We start from the raw sequence: 13,485 nt of genomic DNA, 5'->3' as shown, positions 1-13,485 counted from the left end.
CTTGTGGTGCTTGGCGACTATGCCTCATAAAAACAACCCAAGCCGAGCCCAGAATCTTTTGACTGACAAGAAGACATGAAAACCACATGTACAACGTGCTTGCTGTCTTATCAATTATGACGTAGGATGTGAAATTGCAATTATCCTCAAAGCTTTCCACATTTTTTAACCCATAATTTAGTCAACCCTGTGGGATAATAGAACAGAGGAGACAGAACCACTTTAATTGCAAATGGCCAATTAGGAGCCAAATGTCTCATCCCTGAATGTGGACATTAGTGTTCTTTTTTTTGTTGTGTACATTGGCGAATGTCTCATCATCAACTTGGGGTAAAGCAAAGGTGACATTTCTCATTAGGGCAATGACACTTATCTATCACTCACTCACTCACTCACTCACTCACTCACTCACTCACTCACTCACTCACTCACTCACTCACTCACTCACTCACTCACTCACTCACTCACTCACTCACTCACTCACTCACTCACTCACTCACTCACTCACTCACTCACTCACTCACTCTGTGCTTATTCTTTTGTACAGCTGTTTTCATTCATTTTACAGAACAAAAGGAAAACATGGGTTGGAGGAAGATGCTGTTATATTTTATTCAAACTTTTTTTCCCAGGAACAAATATACTTGGTCAATGTACAAACTTCCCTACATTTTCTCAAAAATCTTAAACACTCATTCAAAAAGTCTAATTACATTTACAAAACTAGACTCTTCCTGAGAAACTACATCACTGCATCCAAACAGACCTTTCACAACAAAAGTGTGATCAAATTTAGTGAGTGGGTTCAATACACTGCGAATTTGGTTCAGACAATATATTTTTTTTGTTTATTAGCTGGTGGGAAATACTATAGGAGTTTAAAGGTATAGATATTAGTTCTCTAGCTCCCCTTGCTGTAAGTAGCCAAGTGGTGCACTTCATAGGATTTCCTCAGCTTCATTTTCTCTTGGAAATAGTCATGCCCACCTACAGTCATTTTCAAAAACACATCAGCAGGTCAAATCATAAGTCTTGCGTATTTTTAATTCACTATCAATATTTACGTAAAAGTGTGGTTTGTAGCCTTTATATTTACTATATAAAATGTATGAACAATGCAACTATCAGTGTCTATGATTCTACATTATCAGCATTTGTCGGTTAGGATGTTTATAACCTTTCATGTGAGGTTTGTGTTTCATAATTTCCAAGTGGGTTGGATCAAATGTTCTCAAAGTTTTGGTTTCCCACCCCAGCTTTAGATATTATTGCAAATTGCAAATAAAAGTGTCCATAGTTCAATTATTTTGATACCTAATGAGGAGATCTGATCAATTTGAAATTCCTTAAATAGTCTGTGTCCTACAAAGGCCTCAAGGTTACTTCTTTTCTGTAGGAGAAGCGGGTGAGTTTCACCTCATGCTTCATCCTCTCCCTGCCCAGCAGCAGGCGGTACAAAGACACGAGGTACTTAGCCAGCACTAATGTGCAGGTTACCTCCACCAGCAGAAGCGTGACATACACGAGCGCCTGAGATTTGCACCGCCATGCTGCTTTTGTGTCCTCGTATGATAACAAACTGGGTGAGCTCTCGAGATGGGGCTGTATGGGACAGGTGAAAACGAGCGGGGGTGTGGATTTAGGAAGGGGTGTTGTCTTCTGAGTGGTGGTCAGCTGGGTTGTGGGTGTACTTGTGGTCGTTGTTGATTGTGTCGTTGCGATTGTGGGTGATGTAGTTGCTGCCGGTGTAATAATGGGTGTTGTCAAAATGGTTGTGGGTGATGTGGTTGGGGCTGTAGTTGCTGCCGGTGTAATAATGGGTGTTGTTGTCAAAATGGTTGTGGGTGAAGCTTTTGACATTGTGCTTGTTTGTAGAGTTGTGATGGCTGGCGTAGTGGTAGCTGGTGTGGTTGTAGTTATCATTGTTGTGGGCGTGGTTGCTGGCAATGTTACAGTAGGTGTAGCTGTTGTTATTAAAATGGTTGTAGTTGTTTGTAGAGTTGACGTCGCAGTGCTAGCTAGTGCGGTTGTGATCGCAATGGTTGTCTGTACGGTTGTTACGTGTGCACTTGTTGTAACTGATGTAGTCGGGATGGTCGCTGGTGCTGTTTGCTGCGTTGTTGTTTTCAAGTCAGTCGTCGTTTCTTCAGCTTTAGTTGTGGTAGGTGAAGGTGTAGTTGATGTAGGCGTGGGTGGGCAAGTAGTAGTTGCAATTGCTGTTGTGGTGGGAGTGGTTCGTTGTAGAGTTGTGAGAACAGTCGTAGGCAACGTAGTGGTTGTGAACGCAAGAGTAGGGCATATAAATTGCTCCTCTACCAATGACTTGATCTCCTGTTCTTTTAGATCTTCTGGATACCGACAGACAACTGGCTTAAGAACGATTGCAGAGTTTGCTTTTATCCAGTGATGGAGGGATTTAAGGTTGCAGTCACAATTCCAGGGGTTGTCATGGAGATAAACTTTACTGAGACGTGTTAAAGGTTCAAAAATATCCCGAGGGAGTGTTTCAAGATTGTTGCCCGACATGTCCAGGGAGGTCAGCGTCGGAATCTTTTCAAAAACATCTGAACCCAAAGAGTCTATCTTGTTGTTTCGGATATTCAAAGTGGTGAGTCTCTGGAGTCCTTCAAAGTAGTCAGCCGAGAGAGTAACAAAGTGATTGTTGGATAGATCGAGCTTGGAAAGCCTACTCAAAGGACTGAGAATTGCTTTTGGCAGGTCGCTCAGTTCGTTTTGAGCGAAACTTAAATCTGTCATTTTGGTTAGTTCACCAAAAAGTACAGGTGGAAGACTTGATAATTTATTGTTGAACACGGTCAATGTTTTGAGATTTGGGAAACCGACGAAGAATTCTTCTGGAAAATTTGTAAAGAGATTGTCCTCCAAGGCAATCTTTGTGAGTTTGTCTTTATATGGAAACTGATTGGCTGATAACGCTGTTAATTTGTTGCTTTTCAAAGAAATTTCTTTTAAATTTGGTAAATTATGAAAAATGTCTTCTGGAAGAGCAGTTAGTTGATTTTCATAAAGCCGCAACGTGGCCAGTTTGCTTAGCTTGGAGAACAAGTCGGTTGTTACAGCAGTGAGGCGATTTTTAGCCAGATGGAGTACCATGAGGTTCTCAAGGCTATCAAAAGTCCCATCTTCAATGGCTGCAATCTCATTTCCATGTAAATGGAGCTCTCTTACCTTTTTGAGACCATCAAACAACCCTCGCTCAAGATTACGGAGCTTGTTTGACTTTAGAATAATTTTCTCCAAGTTGCTAAGGCCTGCAAAGACTCCTACAGGAATGGACGTCAGAGGCGTGTTGGAAATCTCAATGTCCTTCATATTCACCAGACCTTCAAAAGCTCCCGGCTCAATAGCGGAGATGTTTGTGTTCATGAAATCCACCATTTCCAAGTGGGGGTTTTCCACAAAGGCTCCTTTGGGGATTGTTTTGAGGTTGCTGTTCAAAAAGACGACTTTGATCACACCTGGGCTTAGACTGCGAGGGATTTCTGTTGCAGCCTTAAGGACTACTTGGTCTTGAGTCAATAAGGAATCCAAAATTGAAAAGAGAAAAAAAAGGATGACGTGTTGATTCTCCATGCTTATTTACTAGAACATAAAGAAAGATTTTGTAACTACATTGACAACCTCATCAAACTTAAATACTATAAAAGGCAAATACTTCGCCTACCTGAATATTTTCCGCGAAAAGATGCTGAACGAAGGAAATGCACACAGATGCGGTCTTAGAAATTCTTGTCTATCAATGTTGCCAGTGACCCTCAAGGGTGCGGCCCAACACGTTCCTGTGACTGGAGATAAGGGCGTAGAAGGAAGTTGTTTTTTTCAAACTAATTACAGCACAGGGCTGCAGCATAAAAAAAAGGTTATATTGTGACTTTTGTCAAATCAAATCGATAGTATTGAGGTACATTATATTACTCCAGAATTGTAGGACAAATTGGGCAACATCTTTTTAAATTGGCCCATATCAATATACTAAACCATTTATTTGAATGTTTTCAATAAAACACAAGAAATTGTCATACAATTTTATTCGTCCATCTCAGCCTGCAATAAAACATTTTATTTGCATTTCCCACAACCCTGTTACATTGCTGGATAAAATCATTTTCTAAATTTATGAAAGATACATTTTATCCAAATATTGATTTTAGTATTATTCTTACAGTGACAGGGGCGCAAGCAACAAATGCTAACATACATTTGCCATTTTTTTCTAAAGAGTACATGCAAGTTGTTAGTTGCTATGCCAACAAGCTTTCAGTAGCTATAGAAAAAACATAATTGTATAATAAAAAATAAAGTCGTTGCTATTATTTTCCTGATACCAGTAATGTTTGTTTGAATGACACACTCCATTGTTACGCTTGAAGGAATTGAATTCTAGTTCAATATGCTCCCAGAATAATAAATAACACAGGGGTGATTGTTTCAAAACAGCGCTTTACTTTCAGTGCATAACATTTCTCCAAACATGGAAGTATTTCTTCCTTTCAAATGTAAAAAAACTGCAGAAGCATATTTCATTCACTTCAAATGTGTTAAAATTTGTATGCTGAGTATAAATGTAGTTAGGCGGTACCAGCAGCAGATGTCAGTGTTGCAGTAATGAACAGTCAGTGAGATAAATACAGCAGTAAAACCTTTAAAACCACAAACATGTGTTCTCCTTTACAGTTAGATTTGTGATGTAACAACACGGTTCAATATTTGTGAATGAATATGACCTTTTGATGTTTCATAACTGTTCAGGACTATGCATCAAATATGAAAATGTGAAGGCTCCTTAGGTGCTAGCTCATGGCCATCATAGATACTATTCTTGATTTTGATGCATTTATATTTGTATATTGTACATTGTGTATATATTATGTGTATCAGAGTAAGAAAATCCTTTACCAACCTGCAATTATTTTTTTATTGATTGTTTTCTTTGTCCTAAATGGGTGTTTCATACACATTTCATCTAGAGCACAGAGTTCCTGCTCCTGTGGCCTATATGTGCCCGTCCTTTCTTGTTCCTCTTCCAGCATAGACAGCCAATGATGGCAGCACTTATAATGGCCGTAGCAATGACTGCGGATACAATGAGGATGATGGAAGTATGGTTTGGAACGTGACCTTCCTCTCCCTGTCCGCTGCTTGTGACTTCATACTTTGAGGGAGAAGTTGTCTTGACGACAGGTGAATTTGGTTTGCTTCTCCTCTCTGTTGAGGTCATCGGTGTCTGCTGCGTGGAACTCAGCCCCAAGTTCTCTTCTGTCAACCATCTTATCATCATTTTATTCAGATTAAGGGGTGTGTCACACACCACGAGTGTGTGGTTGGCCTTGGATGGGTGCTTTTTCAGCCACTTGCTCAGAGGCAGAATGTCCTTGTCACACCTCCAGGGGTTCTGCTCAAGACGTAGCTCATCTGCCACTGAAATGGCATCTAGATCTCGCTGTGGCAGGTTTGCAAGGGTGTTATTTCTTAGGTCAATCTCTCCCAGGTGACTTAGACCTTGGAGGAAACCAACAGGCAGAGGATTGATGAAATTGTTCTCCAGAGAAATGTTTACCAGGCTGGGGAGACCTTGGAATGTCCCGGCTTGTAATGTTTTCAGCAGATTGGTGTGAAGTGATACTTCACCGAGGTGTTCCAACCCTCGGAAGGCTCCGGTAGATACGTCGCTGATCCGGTTGTGACTGAGCACCAGGAGACGCAACTGAGTGAGATTTTTAAAGGTGTCGTCTTCGATACGACTCAGTTTGTTGTCGTAGAGCCACAACTCTTGCAAGGCCATGGGACCAAAAACCCCTGGACCAAAGCTTTCCAGCTGGTTTTCATACAAGGAGATCTGGGCTAGCAGGGGAATGTGCAAGAAGAGACCTTGTGGAAGTGTCCTCAGTTGGTTGTTGGAGAGGAACAGCTTTGTGAGTTTTGGGGTTTTGGAGAATAAGTCATGTTGGAGATGAGTAATACGATTGTCCTGCAGGGAAAGTTCCTCCAAGTTTCCCAGGTCATCGAAACTTCCACTGGGTATTTCTTGGAGGACATTTTTATTTAGTCGAAGATATTTCAGCTTGGAAAGACCTTTGAATGTCCCGCTCGATAACTGACTGATATTATTTCTCGAGAGCAACAGGTACTCCAGCTCAGTAAGCGGATGAAAAGTTTCCATGGGTATCAAGCTCAGTTGATTCTGAGTAAGATCAAGAGCCGTGAGAACTTTGATCTGGGAGAACCACTTTGGACGCAGTGCCACTAGCTTGTTTGTATTCAGATTCAAAGTCTCAAGTGTCTGAAGATTTTGAAACAAGGCTTCTGGTAGATCTTTCAATTCTAATCCAGTCATTTTTAAGGCCGTTAAGTTCACAAGGGAATCAAACGTGCCAGGTTGAATCTCCTCCAAAACGGTGTCATCAATACCAAGCCGTGTTGTGTGAGTGACAGAAGAAAGGTCCTCTGCTTTCAAAGAGCTGATGTTGCATTTTGAGAGGTAAAGAGACGTTGTGGATGACGGCAAAGGAGGAATTTTTGAGATACCGATGCATAACGCTTCGACTCCTTTGCATTGGCATCCAATTGGACACGCCCAAACAGCAATGTTGAAGGAGCAGAGAAATAGGAGCACTAGTAAGAGGAGAGGACGACCCATTATGTTCCTACAAAAAAGACAGAAATGTTGGATTATCTGCATTTTTTAATGTATCCACCAATGCTACTCATGAGATTCTCTTTAATTAGGACGTTTAAACACTGAATTGTCAAAAAAGCCGATTTCTTTGGTCAATCATTTTTGGAATTGTTGTGAACATAAAATGGTTGCACACTATATAATCCCAGACCTGCAAATCATTGGTTGTGACTTTGATGACTGTTTTGACAGAAAGTCTCCAAACTGTTGTTCACAGGAACCGATTTCATCATATAAATCAATTTCATCATGTTCTCACAATCGGCGGGTGAGACAATCAATGTCTTTCATGGTCAAGGAAAGATATGCCAACATTAAATGCTGACTCAGTGGTAGACTGTGATTCCTATTCCCAACCACGAAATGCAGTGTTAATAATATTTATTTTTCTTCTTTCTTTCTTCTGCATTTAATTCTTTTGTTGTGCTCCCATGAGCAACCCCGCAATTTTATAGTACATTGTCCAAGTAGTTTCCTTGTTTTCTTTTTAAGCGGAAGACTGGTGAGACAAGCATAACATCTCCTTTCAAAAAAAGCTACATTTTATAATCAGGCTACTGGACAAAAAAAAAAAGTTCCTGCATGGGTGTGATGGATGGGAGCGTGTGCCAAAAGTGGCTGAAGCATATCTACTCTAGCATGAAGTGCTTTGATTTGTTTTATTTCCTGTATGACTTTTTAACAGTCTATTAATATGTATGTAACGGAAAAAACAAACTCATTGATCTCATTGTGTAGAGATTTAGTAATAATTCATCTTTTCACATCAGAACGTGTTACTTTTTAAGAGCGAGCTTATTCATTTGGAATAGTTTCGGCAAGTATGTAACACACACAAATGTATTTCTTACCTTGGATGGTTAGTAGATGATTGAACACACACGGGGAGTTTGGCGTTATCTCCGATGCGCACACTGCTTTCCTCTTAAGCTTGTGAAATTCTTCGCTAAAAATGTCACACTGTCACATTTTCCTGGTTTTCATCATCATATGAATTCCTCCTTCTGTCAGTTTTCTTTGGTCCTCTTATGAAATCTGTAGCTGGTCATCATCGTCCTAGTTTGCAAAACTGTCCTGAATGTTTCTGCTGCAGGTTTTTGTTAAATGAGGGCAATTGGGTAAGGGGGGGGGGTGAGAGTCCCCACCCTCTGTGGCGTCAGAACTGGTTTGAATGCACATCTCGAGGCCTTGGAGAATCCATGTGGTTGTAATTATTGAATGTTTGCAACAACTGTGTGTGAGAATAGTTTTCTTCTAGGAAACAGATGCTGCATTTAAGATTGAGGTAATGTGAAGAGGAAATGTAGTTTGTTATTTGAAAAGAAATTGTTGTGTGTATGACATTGTTGTCTCATGTAATGGCTCTTTCCTTTTATGGAATGCCCAGATGCTCTACATTTCAATGCAAGGAAATGCCCTTTGTACTAGATTAAACAGCACATTCATAGCATCCTTAGAATGTAGAATTTGTAATAACAACATGACGTGTCCATTTTTGTGGCTGCAATGTGGAAATATAACATTTGGTCCACAGTAAATCATCAGGGGAGGCTGGATGGTATGTTTGAAGCTAAACAAACTGCCTCTTTACCACAAAATCCAGATAGTGAGGGTGGAACCACATAACGCACAGACCCTATCGGTCAACACACTACATATAGGAAAATGTTTCTAAAGTCACTATGGGGTGAAATTCAGAAATGAGTTGTGATAATTTGTGAAATTTGCATCCTCTTATCACATTAACTTTACACGTTGTGATACTTTATACTACAAGAGTGTATTAGTGCCACAATAATACAATAGAAATTATAACAGTACAATAGGAATACATTTTTATCACAAGAAAAAAGCCCAGCACACAGCTAGTGTACCATATTAAATAGGAATGAAAGGATTCCCTTTGATTGGTCATGTTAAATTTAGCTGTGACAACTCCCACTGTTGCAGGTCTCCCTCTCCTCGATCCAACGACTTGCACTCGTCCAACATTACTACAATTGGGTCTCCATGTGGATTTATTCCATACGGCACAAAACACACAAGGCATTTTTTAAACACTTCTGAAAATTTAAAAAAAAAATCACTTTATATCCAGGATCATGCTGCGTGCATTACTTTTATGTATGTAATTCTCAATTCTAATTATTCGAAAACTGAACCTGTAAGATGTCAGTGGTAAAAATTACCAAACGTACTTTTTGAAAAAATATTGTTGCTTAAAAGTGATTTATTAATGTCTGTCTCAATGTAAAAACCTCAGTGGCCGGACATTCTGTAGAACAAGTTCTACTAAGTGATGCTCAGAGGGCTTACAAAAATAAAAAACGCCTTACTTGATTGTTCTGAAATTATTGTACTTTTTCCCTCTAAAACTCACATCCCATGAGTCACTGTTATTTTGCAATCTTTCCGCTTGTTTTCAACTGCACCATTTCCTGTGTGTATGTGTGTGTGTGTGTGTGTGTGTGTGTGTGTGTGTGCGCGCGCGTGCGCGTGTGTGTGTGCGTGTGTGCGTGTGTCTGTGTGTGTGTTATGGGAGCTGGTTTATACCTCCTGTTGTGTAAAACCAGCCTACTGGAAAGTCCTAATCACCCGTTGTCATGGCAACGAACTTGGGAGCAGCTCACTAACTCATCCTCCTATTGTTAGTGGTTTGTTTTAAAGTTATGGAATTTGTGGCATCTGCAGTCATTATGTAAAAGTTGAAATATTTTCAAAGACCATAGCTAATGGGCTTGATTGTTTTTCTGGAAACTATCTCATACCACTGCTGCACTTACACAGCCGTTATCATCATTAGAAATTATGTTTAAAAAAAAAAACGAGTTGGCGCTTTGGCTTTTTGCTTGCCTGTAAGTTTCTATTGGGAGAAATCCGCTCTCTGTCTTTCTCATTGAAAGAGGAAGTGTGATAGTCATATCATAGCCAGAAATGCACTGTAAAACCTCCGAGAGCAGCTTTTTTCATATCACTAGTACACACACCCACACACACACACACATGCATGGACACACACATATACCATAAGGTCACTAATAATAGCAAAGCTACATAAATTACAAGGGTGAACATACACAACTGACTATATTTGCACATTTATTTTCTGCAATGTAAACATTACAGACAGGACAAATATATATATATATTGGAAAGACCTTTGAGTATCTCCCCCTAAAATTGGTCTTATTTAGTAATACAAATGTGAGGCTTTACAAATACAGAGGGAAAAAAATACATATGCATTGCTGGCTATAATTTTAAGCTGCAGTATAGTAAAAGAACAAGATGTGAATAAAGCATATTGAATTAATTATTAATATTTTTTAAAGCTACTATTACGTATGACCCCTTAAATGCGTGCAAATTGTTCCTTTATCTCGTTTGCCCTCTTGCAAAGAAGATGCATAGCATACATGTTAGCAAGGATGAGAAACACGCCTGCGGCCACAAGAAGGATATGAGAAAACATGAGGAAGCCTGCCAAGACTGCTTTTGAGGGCAAAAACCACACATACACCCAACCACTGTGATAGTTGTGGTGGACAAAGTCATGTCCCTCTTCGACAACTATGATGTCATGAAATGGTGGCGAAATGTCGTAGGTGGAGGAAATCTCATCTGGTTTGACATTTGGTCGGGGTGAGGAAGCTGCTTCGGTAGCTGTTGGAGTTGTCCAAGATGACTCTTGAGTTGTTTCCTGTGTCCGAGTGCAACTCGGAGTGACCGTTGTCATGTTGCAATTGTTCAGTTCCTCATCATGTAAAGAGTCAAGGGTACGGAGTATTTGGTATTGCGGACTGTGACACATGACATCGTCACTTTCAAGAACCGCGTGCTTATTATGTTTTATCCATTTTACCAAAGCTTTGATGCTGCAGGTACAGTCCCACGGGTTGGCACTCAAGATGACTGTTACAACTGTATTGGACTTGAAAATATCTTCTGGGAGGTTTTTCAGTTGGTTGCCATGCAAATCCAACATCGTGAGTTGTTCAAGCTCCTGAAATATATTTTTGGGTAGATTCTTGAGGGTGTTGTTATTGAGGAGTAATATTTCCAGTTTGTTTAATCTGGAAAAATGTTTGGGATGCAGCTGTTGAAGGTTGTTCGATTTCAGCGAGAGCTTCTGAAGTTCAGGAAGACAGCAAAACAGATCTGGAGGCAAGTCACTTAGCCTGTCGTTAAAATGAAGGTTTAGGGTCTGCAGCCCAGACATGTTGCTAAATAGATTTCCAGGCACTGTGATGAGATTCGTGTCATATAGGTAAAATTCTGGCATTTCAGGCATGTGACCCATCAACTCATCCGGAAGTGACAAAAGTGGATTATTGTAAATAGTCAGTTTAAAAAGTTTGGGCATGTTGTAGAAGCTCCTCTCAGGGATATATTGAAGTTTGTTTGAAGATAAAGTGAGATTCTTCAACTTCTTCAGTGGCCAGAATACCTCCGGAGGAATAGTGGCTATCTTGTTGGAGTGAATTTGGAGATACTGAAGGTTCACTAGTCCATCAAACATTCCAGGTTCTAACTTCTTCAATTGATTTTTATGAATACTGAGCTGGTTAAGTTTGATCAAGGAGCGAAAGGTAGTAGGGGAGAGAGTTGTTAAGTAATTATTGCCAATGTCTAAGATTTCAAGGTTTACCAGTTTGCTGAAAGCTTCTGAAGGAACACTGGACAATTTGTTGTAACTCAAATCTAGATATTCCAAAGCAACAAGTTCTTCAAACATGTCGGCAGTAATTGCCTCCAGTTGGTTTCTATCTAAATAAAGTTCCTCCAGAGCGACAAGTGGGCTAAAAACTCTCGCATGAAGTGTTGAAAGATCGTTGCGTGTCAGCATGAGAGACTTGAGCTGTGGAACAAAATGGAAAGCCTGGGGATGGATCGTATGGAGGTGACTATAGACTAGACTGAAACGTGTCATCAGCTTCATTTTCTTCAAGCTCTGCTCCCTTATGACGTGCATGTTTGTTTTGAACAAATTCAGTTTGTAGGTATGAATGGGCAGCTGTGTCGGTGTATCCGTAATGGTATCACCTATGCACGTGACGAAGCCGTTGGAAAGACACTTGCAGAGGCTCGGGCAGGCTGCATTGCTGGTGAAGAAAGTCAGCATGGAGAGGAATAATATCCACATCAATTCTGCACAGAAACGTGTTAGTATGGTTATTAATGTGATTCCATTTGTGTTGTATTCAAGCAGGACAATAGTAAAAACCATCAGATCTTTTGTTTTTTCAAATAACGACATCAAACATTCCACTCACCTGATAAAAAATAATCCATCTTCTCCAATGGTATTATTTATATCGTTATTAAGCCCAAATTGATTTGGAGCACTACATAAGCACAACTATTGGTGTCCCTGTCCAAAAGTCCAAAGTTAGGAGTCCTCTTCAATGTGTTGTCAGTGATAACCAGTCAAGAGTGGCACGCAGGAATGCTAGATCATTTCCCTGTACTAATACTGACCGGTGACGCAACATAATGTAGCTCAGCTATCTGAGCTGACAATGATATCGTTACCAACAGCAATATGAAAAAAAATTACAATTATACCGTATTGACCTGAATATAAGACGACCCTGATTATAAGACGACCCCCTGTTTTTGAAGACTCAAGTTTGAATAAAGACTTTTTGAACACCAAATTAAATTTTTATACAGAAAATAATTACAGTACATCTGAAACAAATGATTATAACAATACATTTGAGAAGAAGCATGTTATTTTGCCTCATTCAAATCATGCAAAAATTGTCTATCACATTTTAATATCTTTGTGCTACCGCTATTTTTCTTTTTCTTCTTCGTGACAGGGGTTCGCTTTGTCCTGGGGACTTAAGTTCAACATTCGCTTTAAAGATATCTGGCGCCATCTAGCGTTGTGAATGGGTATAATGTCTTGACCCCGAATGTAAGACGACCCCCACTTTTTCAGTCTTATTTCAATGCAAAAATACCGTCTTATATTTGGGCCAATACGGTACTTTCTACTGGACTACTGCTACAAGCAATAATGTTCCTGCACGAACTTTGGTGTGTTATTAACTGTTGTATAATAGTGTCTGCGGCCTCTCCCTGCCTAACTGGTACCAGGCTGTAATGACACACGGTATGTGTTCAGTTCTCACACACACGAGGATACTCCCAGATTCCAAAGAGTTCGTTGGAGAGTCCCATGTTTTATGGCGTTGGTTGCTAAACTTTCTCCTGCTCAAATATGTGAAAGCTGTTTTTTGACACCTGGTAACAACAGAAAAATATTACGTTGTTATTTTTAGTTACTTTGTATTTCATATGGCCACATGATAAAATGCTGTGCAATTAAGATTACTAGCTTTATTTTTTACAGCGTATTTTATAGTCCATTACTAGTCAAACTAGTTAATCCACTACCGTTCAAAAGTTTGGGGTCACTTAGAAATGTCCTTATTTTTTAAATAAAATTGCTATTTTTTTCAATGAGGATAATACTAAACTAATCAGAAATACAGTCTATACATTGTTAATGTAATAAATAATGATTCTAGCTGCAAACATCTGGTTTTTAATGCATGACACCTCATGGTCCGTTGCTTGCTAATTATGTTAAAAAGCTAATGGAGCATTACAAAATCCTTAAACCCTTGTGCAAATATGTTCATTTTCATGGAAAACATTAAATTGTGTGGGTGACCCCAAACTTTTGAATGGTAGTGTATATTGCTTTTTTGCAAGGAGAAATCACGTAGCTATGGCCATTCATTATGTTATTCATTTTGAATTTAGTTACCAAATAA

At 39.6% G+C, this 13,485-nt stretch overlaps 2 protein-coding genes across 2 annotated transcripts; both read right to left on the bottom strand.

Moving 5' to 3' along the window:
* Window positions 1-856: 856 nt before the first annotated feature.
* On the bottom strand, window positions 857-7,842 carry LOC125972523 (slit homolog 1 protein). The gene is made up of 3 exons (XM_068652220.1): window positions 7,549-7,842; window positions 4,987-6,665; window positions 857-3,599 (listed from the first exon to the last, which is right to left on the bottom strand). The coding sequence occupies exons 2-3, from the start codon at window positions 6,656-6,658 to the stop codon at window positions 1,363-1,365; spliced, it is 3,909 nt and encodes a 1,302-aa protein (XP_068508321.1). The 5' UTR covers window positions 6,659-6,665; window positions 7,549-7,842; the 3' UTR covers window positions 857-1,362.
* Window positions 7,843-9,783: 1,941 nt separating this feature from the next.
* On the bottom strand, window positions 9,784-12,176 carry LOC137840683 (platelet glycoprotein V). The gene is made up of 2 exons (XM_068652171.1): window positions 11,971-12,176; window positions 9,784-11,845 (listed from the first exon to the last, which is right to left on the bottom strand). The coding sequence occupies exons 1-2, from the start codon at window positions 11,987-11,989 to the stop codon at window positions 10,050-10,052; spliced, it is 1,815 nt and encodes a 604-aa protein (XP_068508272.1). The 5' UTR covers window positions 11,990-12,176; the 3' UTR covers window positions 9,784-10,049.
* Window positions 12,177-13,485: the final 1,309 nt, after the last annotated feature.

The sequence above is a fragment of the Syngnathus scovelli genome, chromosome 10 (assembly GCF_024217435.2).
Source record: "Syngnathus scovelli strain Florida chromosome 10, RoL_Ssco_1.2, whole genome shotgun sequence".
Taxonomy (NCBI): domain Eukaryota; kingdom Metazoa; phylum Chordata; class Actinopteri; order Syngnathiformes; family Syngnathidae; genus Syngnathus; species Syngnathus scovelli.
This window is presented reverse-complemented; position numbering and strand designations above follow the sequence as displayed.

What these genes read in the sequence shown, in the direction of transcription:
- LOC125972523 (XM_068652220.1), bottom strand. Translation starts at nt 6,658, where the DNA reads ATGGGTCGTCCTCTCCTCTTACTAGTGCTCCTATTTCTCTGCTCCTTC. An exon ending in GAGCAGGAACTCTGTGCTCT is followed by an intron (nt 3,600 to 4,986) that starts AGATGAAATGTG and finishes TGTTCTAGTAAA; the next exon opens with TAAGCATGGAGAATCAACAC.